Below are 15386 nucleotides of genomic sequence, written 5' to 3'. Positions count from 1 at the left end.
ATCCCTTTATGTTTTCTATCTCTCGATATTAAGAGGGCATTTGACACAGTATCCTGGCAATATATGCAATATTCATTACAAAAATGGGGTTTTGGACCCCACTTTTTAACATGGATCAAAGCATTATATAATAAACCCAAAGCCTATATAAAATATGCTGGATACAAATCTGAAGCCTTTAATATCGAAAGAGGTACCCGACAGGGTTGCCCATTATCTCCCTTATTATTTGCCCTTATACTCGAACCCATGGCCCAATACATCAGAACAAACCAAACTATAACTGGCATTGAAGTAGGAGGTATTACACACAAATTATGTATATTTGCAGACGATATATTACTTTTTCTATCATCACCACAGGTCTCTGGTCCTAACTTAATACCAGCTCTTGATGGGTTTGAGCCCTATCCGGCCTTATGATTAATCCTAAGAAATGCCTAGTGCTTAATATTTCACTCACAAACATGGAATTGATCCCGGCTAGGGTTGCACTCCCATTCACATGGGCAGAAAAATCAATCCCATATCTTGGAATTCATTTAACAGCATCTCATTCTGACTTATTCTCAACCAATTATCCTCCTGTATTAAGACAGATCACAAATCTAATAAAACAATGGTCGCAACTTCCTTTATCCTGGATAGGGAAGATTAATGCAATCAAAATGACTATTCTACCCAAATTGCTTTATCTATTCAGAGTCCTCCCTATTCCAATTCCTTCCTATTTTTTGAGAATAGTACAAAAAAGAGCAACTTCGTTTATATGGGGCTCTTCTAAACCACGTATACCTATACACACACTACATCTTCCCAAAAATAAAGGAGGCCTGGGATACCCTAATTTTACTAACTACTACAGAGCAGCACATTTGGCCAGTCTGTCCAAATACCATGCAAAACAGGAAATCCCATTATGGGTATTTATAGAGGCTTCAGAAAATGACCCTCTATTAATATCAAATTTATTATGGCTTGATCCTAAAGACCGCTTTAAAATTCATAATCCCATAACTAAACACTTCTTATCTCTCTGGGATAAACTAAAAACCAAATATCAGTTACAATCTCCACACAATCCTCTCCTTTCTTTTATCAGAAATCCGGCCTTTTATCCGGCATGGATCTACCCAAATTCTTTTAAAGCTTGGACAACATCAGGCATTCAGACACTAAATGACTTCATAGCATCTAAATCATTCCTTTCATTCCCATCGCTTAGAGAAAAATATGATCTACCAAACTCTGAGATATTTAGATATCTCCAAATCAAAAATTTCTATACACCATTCCTAAAGGGGGATACACCATTATCCCAATTATCCATTTTTGAATCAATCTGTACAAAAGATCCATTTGCTAAAGGTACAATTTCATCACTTTATAATCAATTATATGGAGTAGCAAATCTTAATAGACCCTCTTACGTTCAGAGGTGGGAGGAGGACCTGGGACGAACTTTAGAAGACACGGACTGGTCTAACATATGGCTCACATCTAAGTCATCTTCACCCAACATCTTAGCACTGGAGACAAATTATAAAGTCCTAACTCGCTGGTACCTTGTACCCGCTAGAGTGGCAAAATATTCACCTAATACCTCAGCTCTTTGTTTTCGAGGATGCCCAGAAATAGGCACATATTTACACATATGGTGGACATGCCCAGTAATCCAAACCTTCTGGAAGGAAGTCTTCGTGATTGCATCTAAAATATTTAAAAAAATAATACAACCAGATCCATATTTAACTTTACTTAATCTAAAACCGGAATGGTTAACACTCTCTCAATTCAAACTTATGATCCAACTAATAACAGCTGCAAAACAAACAGTGGCCAAGGCATGGAAATCTCCTACATTGGTACTAGCAGAAACAATTCACAGAATGAATAATACAATGTCCCATGCTAAGATGGTAGCCATCGATCAAAATCAAATTCCAAAATTTGAAAAACTTTGGCATCCTTGGATAAAACAACAGTTCCTGTCAAACTTCAATGACTCTGTCCTGTTGCCATGGTAACAGATTAAATGACTTACAGAGACACCCATTCTAAGGCTTCAAAGAGAACTAAAAAGAATAATAAACTGACGAGCGGGACAACCTTGTGGACCATACCTCTACCTTTCAACCCTTTTTCTTCTTTCTCTTTCCTTTTCTCCACCTTACGATTAAAGCTCATTATCAGAATTTATTTGACCTATATACACTCTACTTGTAAACAATATGTATAGTAGGTATAAATCATTTAAATACCTACAAAAGTAACTAAGGAAATTATATATATATCTTTAATTTAGGTTTACGTGAACCCAATGTTTAATATTTGAAATTTCATGATATTTACCTATATAAACCCTACTGTAAAACAATGAGCTTACTTAATAGATCCTTGTAAACTTACTTTATGTATCTTTATAACATTGTATACTCAATAAACTTCTTTTGACAAGGAAAAATTTATGTATGTGCAGGTGTATATATACGGCAGACCTGTTCATGTTCTTTAATTGTGGAATATTTCCAATATGCTTCTACAGTTTGTTTTGCTTTATAGCTACCAAATGATTTTCTGATGGCCACCTTGGCCGGTATTGTTGGACCTGCTTCCAATGTTGCATTATAGGTATAGGTTCCACCTGCTCAAACTTACTGACCGCAACATTGTGATGCTTCCTAAACCTGATTGTGACCATTCCTCTTGGGTTAATTTTAGGCCTCTCTCTAATATCGATAAGAAAATCCTAACCAATCGCCTGAACTTTTTTCTGACTCGTTTAACAACTTAAGGACAGAGCCTCTTTTTGAGATCTGTTGTTTACAAGTTAAAATCTGGGGTTTTTTTTGCTAGAAATTACTTATAACCCCCAAACATTATATATTTTTTTCAGACACCCTAGAGAATAAAATGGTCAGTCGTTGCAATACTTTGTGTCACACCGTATTTGCGCAGCGATCTTACAAGAGCAATTTTTGGGGAAAAAATACACTTTTTTTAATTAAAAAATAAGACAACAGTAAAGTTAGCCCAATTTTTTTTATACTGTGAAAGATAATGTTACGCCGAGTAAATTGATACCCAATACTTCATGCTTCAAAATTGTGCCCCCTCGTGGAATGGCGATAAACTTTGACCCGTAAAAATCTCCATAGGCGACGTTTAAAAATTTCTACAGGTTACTAGTTTTGAGTTGCAGAGGAGGTCTTTTGCTAGAATTATTGCTCCAGCTCTAATGATCACGGCGATACCTTACATGTGTGGTTTAAACACAGTTTTCATATGCGGGCACGACTTACGTATGCGTTCGCTTCTACGCGCGAGCTCGGCGGGACGGGGAGCTTTATATTTTTTTCTCATTTATTTTACTTTTTTTTGGGTCACTTTTTTTCCTATTACAAAGAATGTAAACATCCCTTGCAATAGAAAAAAAAGCATGACAGGACCTCTTTAAAGTAATATCTGGAGTCAAAAAGACCTCAGATCTCACATTTACACTTAAAAGCAATTAAAATAAATAAATAAATAAAAAGTCTTTTTTTTTTCAATAAAAATTACCCCTTTAAAACCATTGGGCGGGAAGTGACCGTCGCTTCCGTCATCCAATGGCATGGAGCTGAGTGGGGGCCATTTTTCCCTCACTCGACTCCATGTCTCTCAGAGGGAAGGACCCAATAGTCTCTGCCCCTCCACCCTCAATAAAGGTCATTTTGTGGTGAATTCGCCGCAGAGACCACTTTTATCTGAAAGTGGACCGCCCACTGTTTGAAATGATACCAGGGTTATGGCAGCTATCTGCTGCCATAACCCCGGTATTTAACGTCAAACAGCCGCCGTATAATGACGGCAGGCGGACCACAAGTGGTTAATCAAAAAGGACCAAGTTGGCTTTGATCCGCGGCGACAGGTGGGGAATGCCATTTGCCGAGTTCTACATTTGCAGCATTTGGCTTATTGTCCCTCGGTGCACCCAATGCTCTTGTCCCTAGATATAAATAAAGCATTTGACACTCCATCTTGGCCTTATCTTATGACTGTTCTAAGTCATTATGGGTTTGGTCCCTACTTTTTGAGCTGGATAAAGGCTCTATATGATTCTCCCCAGGCTAAACTTAAAGATTATGGTTTTGAGTCCCCTGTTTTCCCAATCTATACAGGTACTCGACAAGGCTGCCAGCTCTCTCCACTTTTATTCGTTTTGGCCCTAGAACACCTTGTGGAAGCTATTCGCACACACCCAGACATCACAGGTATTGAGGTAGCAGGCTTTTCCCATAAACTTATATTTACTTAAACATAAATTTATTTTCCCTCTTGGACACCTTCGCCTCCCTGTCTGGTCTCTGCGTCAATCCTGCCAAATCCAAAGCACTATCTATAAATAGTTTATCCTCTGAATTGGTAGACCTGAGAAGTACCTTTCCCTTTCAGTGGCCTACCATTTTGCCATACCTGGGAATTCAGCTCTCTTCATCATATGAGGGACTCTATCAAGCTAATTTCCCTTCTCTGTTTAGACACTTGACGGAGCTGTTGCCCTCCTGGTCTCACTTTCCATTGTCCTGGTTTGGCAGGATTGCCGCAGTCTGCAGGACCTATCTTCCGAAATTGTTAAATGCCTTCGGTGTCTTACCAGTTTAGATTCCCGCACATATCTTACGCATACACCTACGCAAACTTTTGAAATTTATCTGGGGATCTTCTAGACCTATAAACAGGTCCTATTCACCTGTAGGATCAATGGTGGCCTCTCAGTTCCGAACCTTCAGGCTTATTACTTAGCGGATAACATTGCTCCTCTGTCACACCTTCATGAGACCCATCACCTTCTGCTGTGGGCCATTAGGAATCTTATAGACTGCCACCCCATTCCTTTATCCTCTCTTTCTTGGCTTCCCAATGACCTTCGCCCAGCGACACTTAGCCTGATTCTATCCCACACCCCCCGAATATGGGACTGTCAAATATTCTGCAGGCCTCATGTCACCTCATCTCCCATTTATTCATTTTCTCAGGTGCCCTTTGTTCCCTGCGGGACTGGACAACCCGAAACAATTTTCTTGGTGGACTGACCATGGATTCCTTGATATCCATTCTCTTCTCACCCCCATTCAGGATGGTAAAATTTTAAGCTCTCAGATCTTCACACCACCTCCCTTTACAGGAGCATTATAGATATTTCCAACTCTGTCACTTTATTTCCCAGATCCTTAGACCCTCAACCCACCCCCTATACTTTGACCCCATTTGAGAGTCTCTGTAGGGCCCAACCCAATCCCCTGGCCTCATCTCACGGATCTATTCCTCACTAGTAAATTCCAGAAAATCCCCACTGCGACACTATCATCTCCAATGGGAAAGTAAACTAGGAGTGCGATTTGAACCGGAGAACATGACCATGACATTATTTAAGTGCTCCAAGAATGTGCTCATCTTGGAAAATGCCTACAAGATTTTGTATAGATGGCATTACACACCGGCTAGGCTTGCACGTTTTATCCCTGCATACCTGCCAAATTGTTTCCGAGGATTCTCACCGGTGGAAACGATGACATGTCTGGTGGTCTTGCCCGAAGGTGTGCAGACTTTGGGTCAGGGTTTATGCCCTACTTTGCTTCATATCGACCTCAAATGGAACCCATAGGAGGCCCTCCTCTGCAAACCAATTGAAGAATTACTTCGCCCAGAATGAAAATTGGCATTACACCTTTTTACTGCAACTAAATTGACCATAGCAAGGGCTTAGAAAACCCAAGTCTTAGCTTTGAAGCTGTCAAAAACCAAATGAACAACATTATGGTCAACAAAAAAGGAACAGCCGTACTGTCAGAAACTCATGGGAAATTTCTCCGGGTGTGGCAACTCTGGATTGCCAATGCCCAGCTGTCTCGGTTTGATTGTGCTCTTCTGTCATTTTAACAGCCATGAGTCATGACTCCCTGGGACTCCCTCTCCTCCTCTTTCTCTGCACTCTCTCTTCTGTTTATAGCTCTTGCTTTATTTCTCCATTGTATCCTCGGTTTTCTTATCTTTTGATCAGTTACTAAGAATATCTGGTCACCAGGCGTAGGCCCGGCTCAGATGATTACAATAAGTACATCGTTTATTTTTGGTACTGAAATGAGCCTTAAACATTGCACTTCAAAGTTTCTATGCATTTGTATCATTGGATATACTGTTTAGTACTAATGTTGCTAACTATTATATGTTAACTTAAAATTTTTCTATATTTTTTATTCTGTATGGCTCAGTACAGTGGTTATGCGAGCGTATTATGCTCACATTTATTCATTGTTGAATGTAACTGGATTGTTGGCTCTGTCTATTTGACTGATTAATAATAAAAAAACCTCTTGTAAAGGAAATATGGTATCCTAGTGATAAATCAAATAAACTTCACTGAAATCATTAAAACCAAATAACAAACATGTACACTATGCACTTCAAATGTGAACATATTGCAAATACACCAAACAGTGCTGTGACATAAAAATAAGAACACAAAATTAAAACTCCACTGCGAGCACTTGCAAAAAATACAAGTCCAAAGGACACACTAGTGAAGTGTCAGCAAATTATAAATTCCTCAAAACCATGTGAGTTGCTGTCTGAGGACAAGCCATGACCGTTGCCATAAAAACGGTGTCTCTTACCAAATAGCAAGACCTCTTATTAGAAGGAGGGTAGATGCGCTCATCCCACATGCGTGGGTATCAGAGTAGCCAGGATCGGATTATCCGTACCAAGGGTTCTCTCAGCCAATTCTCCAAAGTGGTCAGTAAGCCATGTATTCGAAAAAGCCATAAACTGCACATAGTGTAATATAACTCTGATATATTTACCAGTAACTGTACTCACAAAGCGGTAGCCAGAAACATGTATATTGAAATTCGCTGTACAGCATGCATGCGCGATGCGAGATGACAATGTGCCCCACCCTACACACCACTTTATGCTTTCTGGATGCCCTAAGGGCATTATTTTTATCAAAATACGTAGGGCGGGGCACATAGTCTGATGTCCTCACTCATTGCACATGCATGCTGTACACCCAATTCTGTTATACATGTTTCTGGTTGCCGCTTTGTGAGTACATTTACTGGTGAATAAATCTGAGTTACTTTACAATATTACATTAGTGCGGTTTACTTCTTTTTTGAATACATGACATACTGAATACTTTGGAGTATTGGAGGAGAGAACCCTTGCTGTGGATAATCCGATGCCGGCTACTCTGATACACTTGAATCTTATGAGTTTGTCCAAAGAAGTGCACTTATCTCTGTTGTTTACAACTGACAGCTTTACTGGTCACCGGGAGAACAGCTATCACTATACTCCTTACACTTCTGATAGGAGAGACAATGCCTTCTTATACATAAACATCTCTGCCATCCCTCCTCTCTGCTGTCCCTTCACAGAAGACTTTGTATTATGTGAACCTATTCACGAAATACAAAGTGCTCTGTGATTGGGCAGGTGGAGGAGAGGGACAGGCACCCCGGCTGCATGTGACTCTGCAGCTGCTGGAGCTGAGACCAGAAGATTTTGCGTCAGAGTACTGGAAGTAGAGCAACAGCTATTCTCCCTGAGCTCAGTAAAAATGTAAACTGTAAATTAAAGATATATGGCCGTGAGGTGGCATGCACCTTGTTGGACTTAACCCATAATAATTCAGCACATTTTACAAAGTGGTTGAAATACTGGAGTTCTGCTTTAAAGGCCCAGTCACACCTATGCACTCGCATTGCTTGATGTACAGTATCTATTTACGCATGATGTAACATATGTTCACATTCCTTTCCTATGGGTTTTCAATGCTTGTTCATGTACTAAAAGTGCATGACCCGTTTGTATTAGAATGGAGACATCTGCTGGTGTATGTGCTGCACTGAGTGTCATGTGCATTTGATGTGTGGATCCATTAGATCTGAATAGGTGAACCCTCTAACAAACGCATGATCCGGGAGTGCAAAGTGCATAACAAGGTGGATCAACATGCCTAGTATCACAGCCCTAAAGCCACACTCCAAGAAAAGCAAATATTGTCTAAATACTAGAAGCATTTATATTCTTACTTGAATCTTGGTGAGCTTCATGTATTTCTTCCAGATCTGTGCTGTAAATCCAATATATCTTTGTACAGGAGTGCTTTGTAGCTCTGTGCATAAAGACTAGTCACTACTGCTCTCTCCTTGTGCAGGGTGACTGGTCTTGTATCCGCCTCCCTGTAGTTTTCTGCAAACAGCCTCTAGTGGGTGGACCTGTTGGTTTCCTCCTACAGCTCTGCTCTCTGTACAGGTAAGCCTTTTTAAAATATAATTATCAACTGGGTGCGGGTTTAGTCCAGGTGTCAGTCCGCAGGTATAGCAAAACTAAATCAGAGAGGCACACAAGATGAGTGTGTTCTGGCTAATGAAAGTAATAACAACAGGCAATCTGTGGTGCCAAACCTTATTATGAACGCTCACCAAAAGTTGAGCTATTATTTTGGCATAAAATGACTTAAGCCAGTAAAAATAGAATGCAAGCTGCTCTATGTGAAAAAGCTACTGTTTAACTTTTGCATTAGAAGGGCTGAACCAAGGCAATTTATATTTACTTACATAATTAGTATTGTCACTCGGTTATAAGGTTCCCAATATAAAATAAGTGCTTACCTCACCAGCATGCTGCAATTGCTCAGCAATTTCTATTGTCTGGATCCTCATAATAGGGCTGTTTCTGTAGGGAAAAAAAGATTACTTAGTCCAATGTATGATAATTATGTCCCAAGCCCCATACATAGGAAGATGCTTCGAGTTTGTTTGTGGGAAAGAGTGCAGTAAAGCTAAAATGTGTGAACACAAGGGTATCATCCCAATATAGTAGCAAAAGGACTATGAATATACCCCCGTGTGCACAGTTATCACGCAAAAACAACAATTATTCCTATAGCATACAGTTTGTATAAAATTATTTTTTATTTCATACAATATAAAAACACATATTGTTGTCTGTGAAATACATTACAATGCGCATTAAAACTTCTGAGAAGGTCAACGCGTTTTGTGGATCATCCGCTTCAACAGGACCAACAGAATTGGGTGTATTGAAGACAAGTAAATCACAGACAGTTAAAAACAAATCAAGAATGGATGCAATATAGTGTGCTCAATGCTTTATGGAAAGAGAAATTGAAGGTCTTAGACACAGCCTGCCGGCTCATGGGAAGACAACCCTCAAGCACATAAACATAGACCAGAGCAAGCCAAAATCTAGCCTGTTGTAGATAAAATGTTATCTCTGGTTAGGGGTGGAGTCCAAGTATATTGAAGTGAGCATTTCAAAATTTAAGAGCTCATCAGGCCTCAAATATAAGAGAAGAAAAGATGACAAATGAATCGGTATCCTAGTGGGACCCCTTTGATCGAAGCAAGTAGGTATAAATCACAGTCAGATGGAGCCAGTGACATCAAATTATGGGTGAACCAGACAATACCTTGTACAAAGATCAGAGGTAGTATGTCTCACCCCTTTTTCTAGGGCAGCAGCTACTCACTTCAATCTACTTGGACTCCACCTCTAACCAAAGACAACATTTCATCTACATCAGACTAGATTTTGGTTTGCTGTGGTCTATGTTTATGTGCTTGAGGGTTGTCTTCCCATAAACCGGCAGGCTGTGTCTGGGACCTTCAATTTCTCCTTCCATAAAGCATTGAGCACAGTATATTGCAATCCATTCTGGATTTGTTTTTAACTGTCTGCGATTGTCTTGTTTTCAAAAACACCCATTTCTGTTGGTCCTGATGAAGGTGATCCGCGAAACGTGTTTACCTTCTCAGAAAATTTTATGCGCTTATCTTTGTAATGTACTTCACGTGGTAAGTGTGCACACTGGGGTATATTCAAAGTCCCAAAATACTCTGTCTTTTGCTAAACATAGGAAGACTACTAGAATGCTTTTTGGCTATATTGAGCAATAATCTCAAGTCAAATGGTGTCTACCCTTAGACAATGGTGGCCAAGGCTTCTTGATAAGGAAGGAGGGAGGCTGATAGCAATCAACGATGCAGAAAACTTTATCCAGTCTCTATTGCTGTCCCCTACAACATGACACTGAGGTTGTCTCCCACACCTTTTTGCAAAAACAGTCACCCAAGGCAACAGTTCATATACTGTATAGGACTACAGATGTAGGAGGGTTGTTAGAGCAGCTTTAGTGTCCCATTCTAGTGTCTATGAGTGAAGGTGAAGATTGTGATATCACTGCCCTACCTCTCCCTCTCATCCAATCAGAGAATGCTTTGCATTCATTGAGAAAATGCAAAGTGTTCTCTGAACGGGGCCTGTGCCAAGCAAGAAACTTACAATGTCCACTAAGCAAAAGGGAATCCGCTCAGACCCAGACCCTTCTGCAGTGACATCCAGCTTCCATTGGGATCACCCAGGTATGGCAAATACATACTTAGTGAAACAAATGTGCACAACACTGCGCTAACCACTTAAGAAAAAAGAGGGAGTAGCTACATACAGTGTGACAAACAACCTATGCAAAAGAAAATTTAAAAATGTAGCACATACTGAACAAACTAGGAAATTCTGTTAATGATAACAGAATACAATTGAGTCCATATAAATGAGTCCTTAAAACCTGGTAAGGTGTATTCAAGGTGAAAACAAAAGAAACCATATATAAACACAAATAGCAGAGTGATGAAGTGTCCATCTGTGAATGAATACAGGCATGACCACTCAGGGATGGTGGGTATCCAAGGGCATGCCCCAGTAGAAAACCATTAGGTCGAAACGCGTCGGTCCGCTACACCATCTTTAAGTTGCCCTTGATTTTATTGTGATCACTTTTTTTATATGCTTGGTTTTTTAGAAATAAAATTACCTTTTTTATCTGCACTATGTGGAAGCATTTCTTTTTATTCCACATATTGCTTTGATGGGAGATAATGTCCAGCCTTTGCCACACGTGGTACACTTACCTCCAGGATTTCCATCTTGAGTTCCAGAGGTGAGGATCTACCTTGATAATCCCTGGGGGGCCTGTGGAACCTACTTCGAAAGTCTTCAAATGTCTGGATATTCCTTCACCCGCCCTGCTGGGCAGACTGCCTTTAAGACTCCATGTCGCTGACAGGGGAGTCCACCGGATCCGGTAAGAGTATGCATTTATCATTCATCCATTGATGCTGTCTTTTGTGACGTTGTTCTTACCCACGGACCTGCTTCACCTTTGCCTGCCCTTGGATACCCACCATCCCTGAGTGGTTGTGCCTGTATTCATTCACAGTTGGACACTTCATCACTCTATTTGTGTTTATATATGGTTACGTTTGTTTTCACCTTGAATACACCTTATTAGGTTTTTAGGACTCATTTATATGGACTCAATTGTATTCTGTTATCATTACCAGAATTTCCTAGTTTTTTCAGTATGCGCTACATTTTTTTATTTTCAAATACATACTTACATTGGTCCAAGCTGTACCAATGCAAAAATATTCAAACCTAAAGTTCAATTCAGCACCCAGAATGATCCCATAATACTAGGGCAGACTGCACATATTCACCCAATAAACAAATGTCAGACTTCACTCCACCAGACTTGCTGAGATGAACTCATCACTGATGCTCACATAAAAAATAGTAAGTATTTCAACAAATAAATATTTCAGTCTGGAAAGTTTTGTACAACTTTAGCATACCTTTTAGGATCAGATTAGCAAGCATACTACATAACTTTACAGTAGAGTAGTATTTAACAATTGCAGGGTAACAAATAAACTTGATTTAGCCCTATGCAGAATGTGGCACAATGTACACAGTACTTGGCCCCAGAGCAGATACAATAAAATGGAATTTCTGGACTTTATGTATAGGTGTCTACGTGAGATATGGCCTGTTGTATGGCCGCCACTCCTTGGAGACCTGCTAAAAGAAAACACATTCTCCAGCTCTTATTTAAACAACTATTCAAAACAGCCATTCAGCACCCACAACTCCTTCTAACCATTCTAAACATAGAGCTGCCTCTTATGAAGAATGACAGGAGGCAAGTCTTCTGTTCAACTTTGAACAACTTATGTTCCACAAGTTCCCATCCAAGCTTCTCTCTGATTTGACTGACAGATGAATGGTGCACAGGTGCAGGGAATAATAAGCTACAAACTGAAGAAACTGTCCAACTTGTAGACAATCAGTGCCAACAATCTGAAGCACCTTCTAACATACAGTGCCTTGAAAAAGTATTCATAGCCCTTGCAATTTTCCACATTTTGTCACCAAAAAACGTAAATCTATTTTATATGATAGACCAACACAAAAGTGGCAGAAGTGGAAGAAAAATTATATTTTTTTTTTACAAATATGTGAAAAGTGTGACGTGCATTTGTATTCAGCCCCCTGAGTCAATACTTTGTAGAACCACCTTTTTCACTGCAATTGCAGCTGCAAGCCTTTTTGGGTATGTCTCTACCAGCTTTTCACATATAGAGAGCAACATTCTTGCCCATTCTTCTTTGCAAAATCGCTCAAGCTCTGTCAGATTGGATGGAGAGTGTCTGAATAGCAATTTTCAAATCTTGCCACATATTCTCAATTGAATTTAGGTCTGGACTTTGACTGGGCCATTATAAGACATGAATATGCTTTGATCTAAACCATTCCATTGTAGCTCTGGCTGTATGTTTAGGGTTGTTATCCTGCTGAAAAGTGAACCTCCGCCCCGGTCTCAAGTCTTTTGCAGATTCTAACAGGTTTACTTTTAAGATTGCCCTGTAATGGCTCCATCCATCTTCCCATCAACTCTGATCAGCTTCCCTGTCCCTGCTGAAGAAAAGCATCCCCACAACATGATGTTGCCACCATCATGTTTCACGGTGGGGAAGGTGTGTTCAGGGTGATGTGCAGTGCTAGTTTTCCGCCACACATAGCATTTTGCTTTTAGGCCAAAAATTTCCATTTTGGTCTTATCTGACCAGAGCACCTTCTTCCACATGTTTGATGTGTCCCCGACATGGCTTCTCGCAAACTGAAAAACGGGACTTCTTATGGCTCTTTCAACAATGGCTTTCTTCTCGCCACTCTTCCGTAAAGGCCAGATTTGTGGAGTGCGTGACTAATAGTTGTTCTGTAGACAGATTCTCCCACCTGAGCTGTGGATCTCTGCAGCTTCTCCAGAGCTACCATGGGCCTCTTGGCTGCTTCTCTGATTAATGCTCTCCTTGTCCGACCTGTCAGTTTAGGTGGATGGCCATGTCTTGGTAGGTTTGCAGTTGTGCCATACTCTTTCCAATTTCGGATGATGAATTGAACAGTGCTCCATGAGATGTTGAAAGCTTGGGATATTTTTTATATAACCTAACCCTGCTTTAAACTTCTCCACAACTTTATTGCTGACCTGTCTGGTGCGTTCCTTGGCCTTCATGACGCTGTTTGTTCACTAAGGTTCTCTAACAATGGGCTTCACAGAACAGCTGTATTTATACTGAGATTAAATTACACACAGGTGGACTTCTGAAGGCAACTGGTTCCTCTAGATTTTAGTTAGGGGTACCAGAGTAAAGGGGGCTGAATACAAATGCACACTACACTTTTCAGATATTTATTTGTAAAAAATGTTGAAAACCATATATCATTTTCCTTCCACTTCACAATTATGTGCCACTTTGTGTTGGTCCATCATATAAAATCCCAATAAAATACATTTACGTTTTTTGGTTGTAACATGACAAAATGTGGAAAATTTCAAGGGGTATAAATACTTTTTCAAGGCACTGTACCTCAACATAGCCTTTTTTGTATCACAATGGACAGGATAGGTATTATCAGGCCTAATTCTCAATATTTTCAACAGAGAAGAATACAAAACATGGACACAAAGCAAAATGTTTTGTACACACCTAGCCATAGGAGTTTGAAGAAGATTCAAAAAGGCCATCTGTCTTGAATTTTTCCTAATGTTTTGTGATGAGGTGGCCTGCTGGGCAGCTAGAAAACTTGAAAGAAATAACTAGGTTCCATACAACTTTGCACGCTTAACACCTCCATACCCCCCTTACCACTTTCTTCCACCACCACCCTTGAGTAAGTGGCTAGTTGTAAGATTTTCTCCCTCTCACCTTCCTTGCTCACCTTTTTCCTGACAGCACTGGAGCTTTAAAATGTGTCCAGTACCCACCTAGGCCAGTCCAGTACAAATTTAAATGACAGCAGCAGCTTTAGGTTTATAATTTTTTGTTTATTTATGATACTTGAGCAGCTCAGGCAAGCTGAGAAGTAGATAATGATGCATTTTTTCTGTATGGAACGCATCTGGAACATGGCAAAATACATCAAAAACACATCGGAAAGCACATGTCCTCAATTAAGAAAAAGGGGGAAAGCACCAAAACACATAAAAATGCACTTGAACATGTAAAAAAATGCATCAGAAACATGCATGCAGAAACGCATCCGGAACGCAGAAACTGTGCGGTGTACTAGCCCCTAATGTAACACATAGTAACACAGAGGTTAGGTGAATTTTAATGTAAAGTTCGCTTTAAAACAGAAAAAGTACATAGTAAGCAAGCATGGTTTACCAATAATCAATACTATGTTCCAAATTCGTCAGCCACTATAAACCGAGAATCACTTATAGTTTGACACCAAGCTTGAGGGCCCTTTCAAACTGAGTTTTGCAAGCGCTTTTGTGTTAAAAAAAAAAAAAAGAAAAATGCTTTTCTTTAAAATCAAATGTTTGCCACACTGTGGATGTGGTGAAAAAAATCCTGCTTGCAGGATCTTTGAAGCATTTTTTTTTTTTACTTTCTGCTATAAAACATTCAATAAAAAAAAAAATCTAATTTCCTCATATATTTAGGCCAATATGTATTCTGCTACATATTTTTGGTAAAAAAAATCCCATTGAGTGTATATTAATTGGTTTAGGCTAAAGTTAGAGCGTTTACAAACTATGAGCTATACAGTATACTGGAATGAAAAAAAAATGTTTTATGGCGGCGATAGGCAACTTAAAAAACTTACCTTAACTGCTGAGAAGCATAGGCTTAGAAACCCATATCGACCAATTACCTTGCCCAGTAAACATCACTAAGACAGGTTAAGTTGGAAAGGCCAAGGGCACAGCTTTATTTAACCACTTGCTGACCAGTCACGTACCTGGTGCGTCACTGGACTTCAAGTGGTTGAACTGGGATGATGCCCGAAGGTCAGCTCTCTTGTAAAAGCAATTCTAGCAATAACTAGCCGCTGGACTGCTTTTACAAAACAGCAGGAGGGGACGCCCCCCTCTTTTGTGATTTTACCGGGATCTCTCATCCTATTGGGAGTCCCAATCAACCAGTTGGCGCTTTCACCTGCTGATCAGAAAGCTGACCAGCTCT

The 15386-nt window shown here is 39.9% G+C and overlaps 1 protein-coding gene across 4 annotated transcripts in view; it reads right to left on the bottom strand.

The window, feature by feature from the left end:
- The window catches only part of FAM13C (family with sequence similarity 13 member C), a 229668-nt gene that overhangs the window by 76519 nt on the left and 137763 nt on the right, over positions 1 to 15386 (bottom strand). For all 4 annotated transcript variants that reach the window (XM_073596307.1, XM_073596310.1, XM_073596309.1 and 1 more), the window contains exon 6: positions 8664 to 8727. In XM_073596307.1, coding sequence (XP_073452408.1) covers positions 8664 to 8727 — 64 coding nt within the window. The remainder of the gene's footprint in view (positions 1 to 8663; positions 8728 to 15386) is intronic.

The sequence above is a fragment of the Aquarana catesbeiana genome, linkage group LG08 (assembly GCF_042186555.1).
Source record: "Aquarana catesbeiana isolate 2022-GZ linkage group LG08, ASM4218655v1, whole genome shotgun sequence".
Classification (NCBI taxonomy): Eukaryota; Metazoa; Chordata; class Amphibia; order Anura; family Ranidae; genus Aquarana; species Aquarana catesbeiana.
Note: the sequence above shows the minus strand (reverse complement) of the source record. Positions and strands in the feature narration are given on the sequence as shown.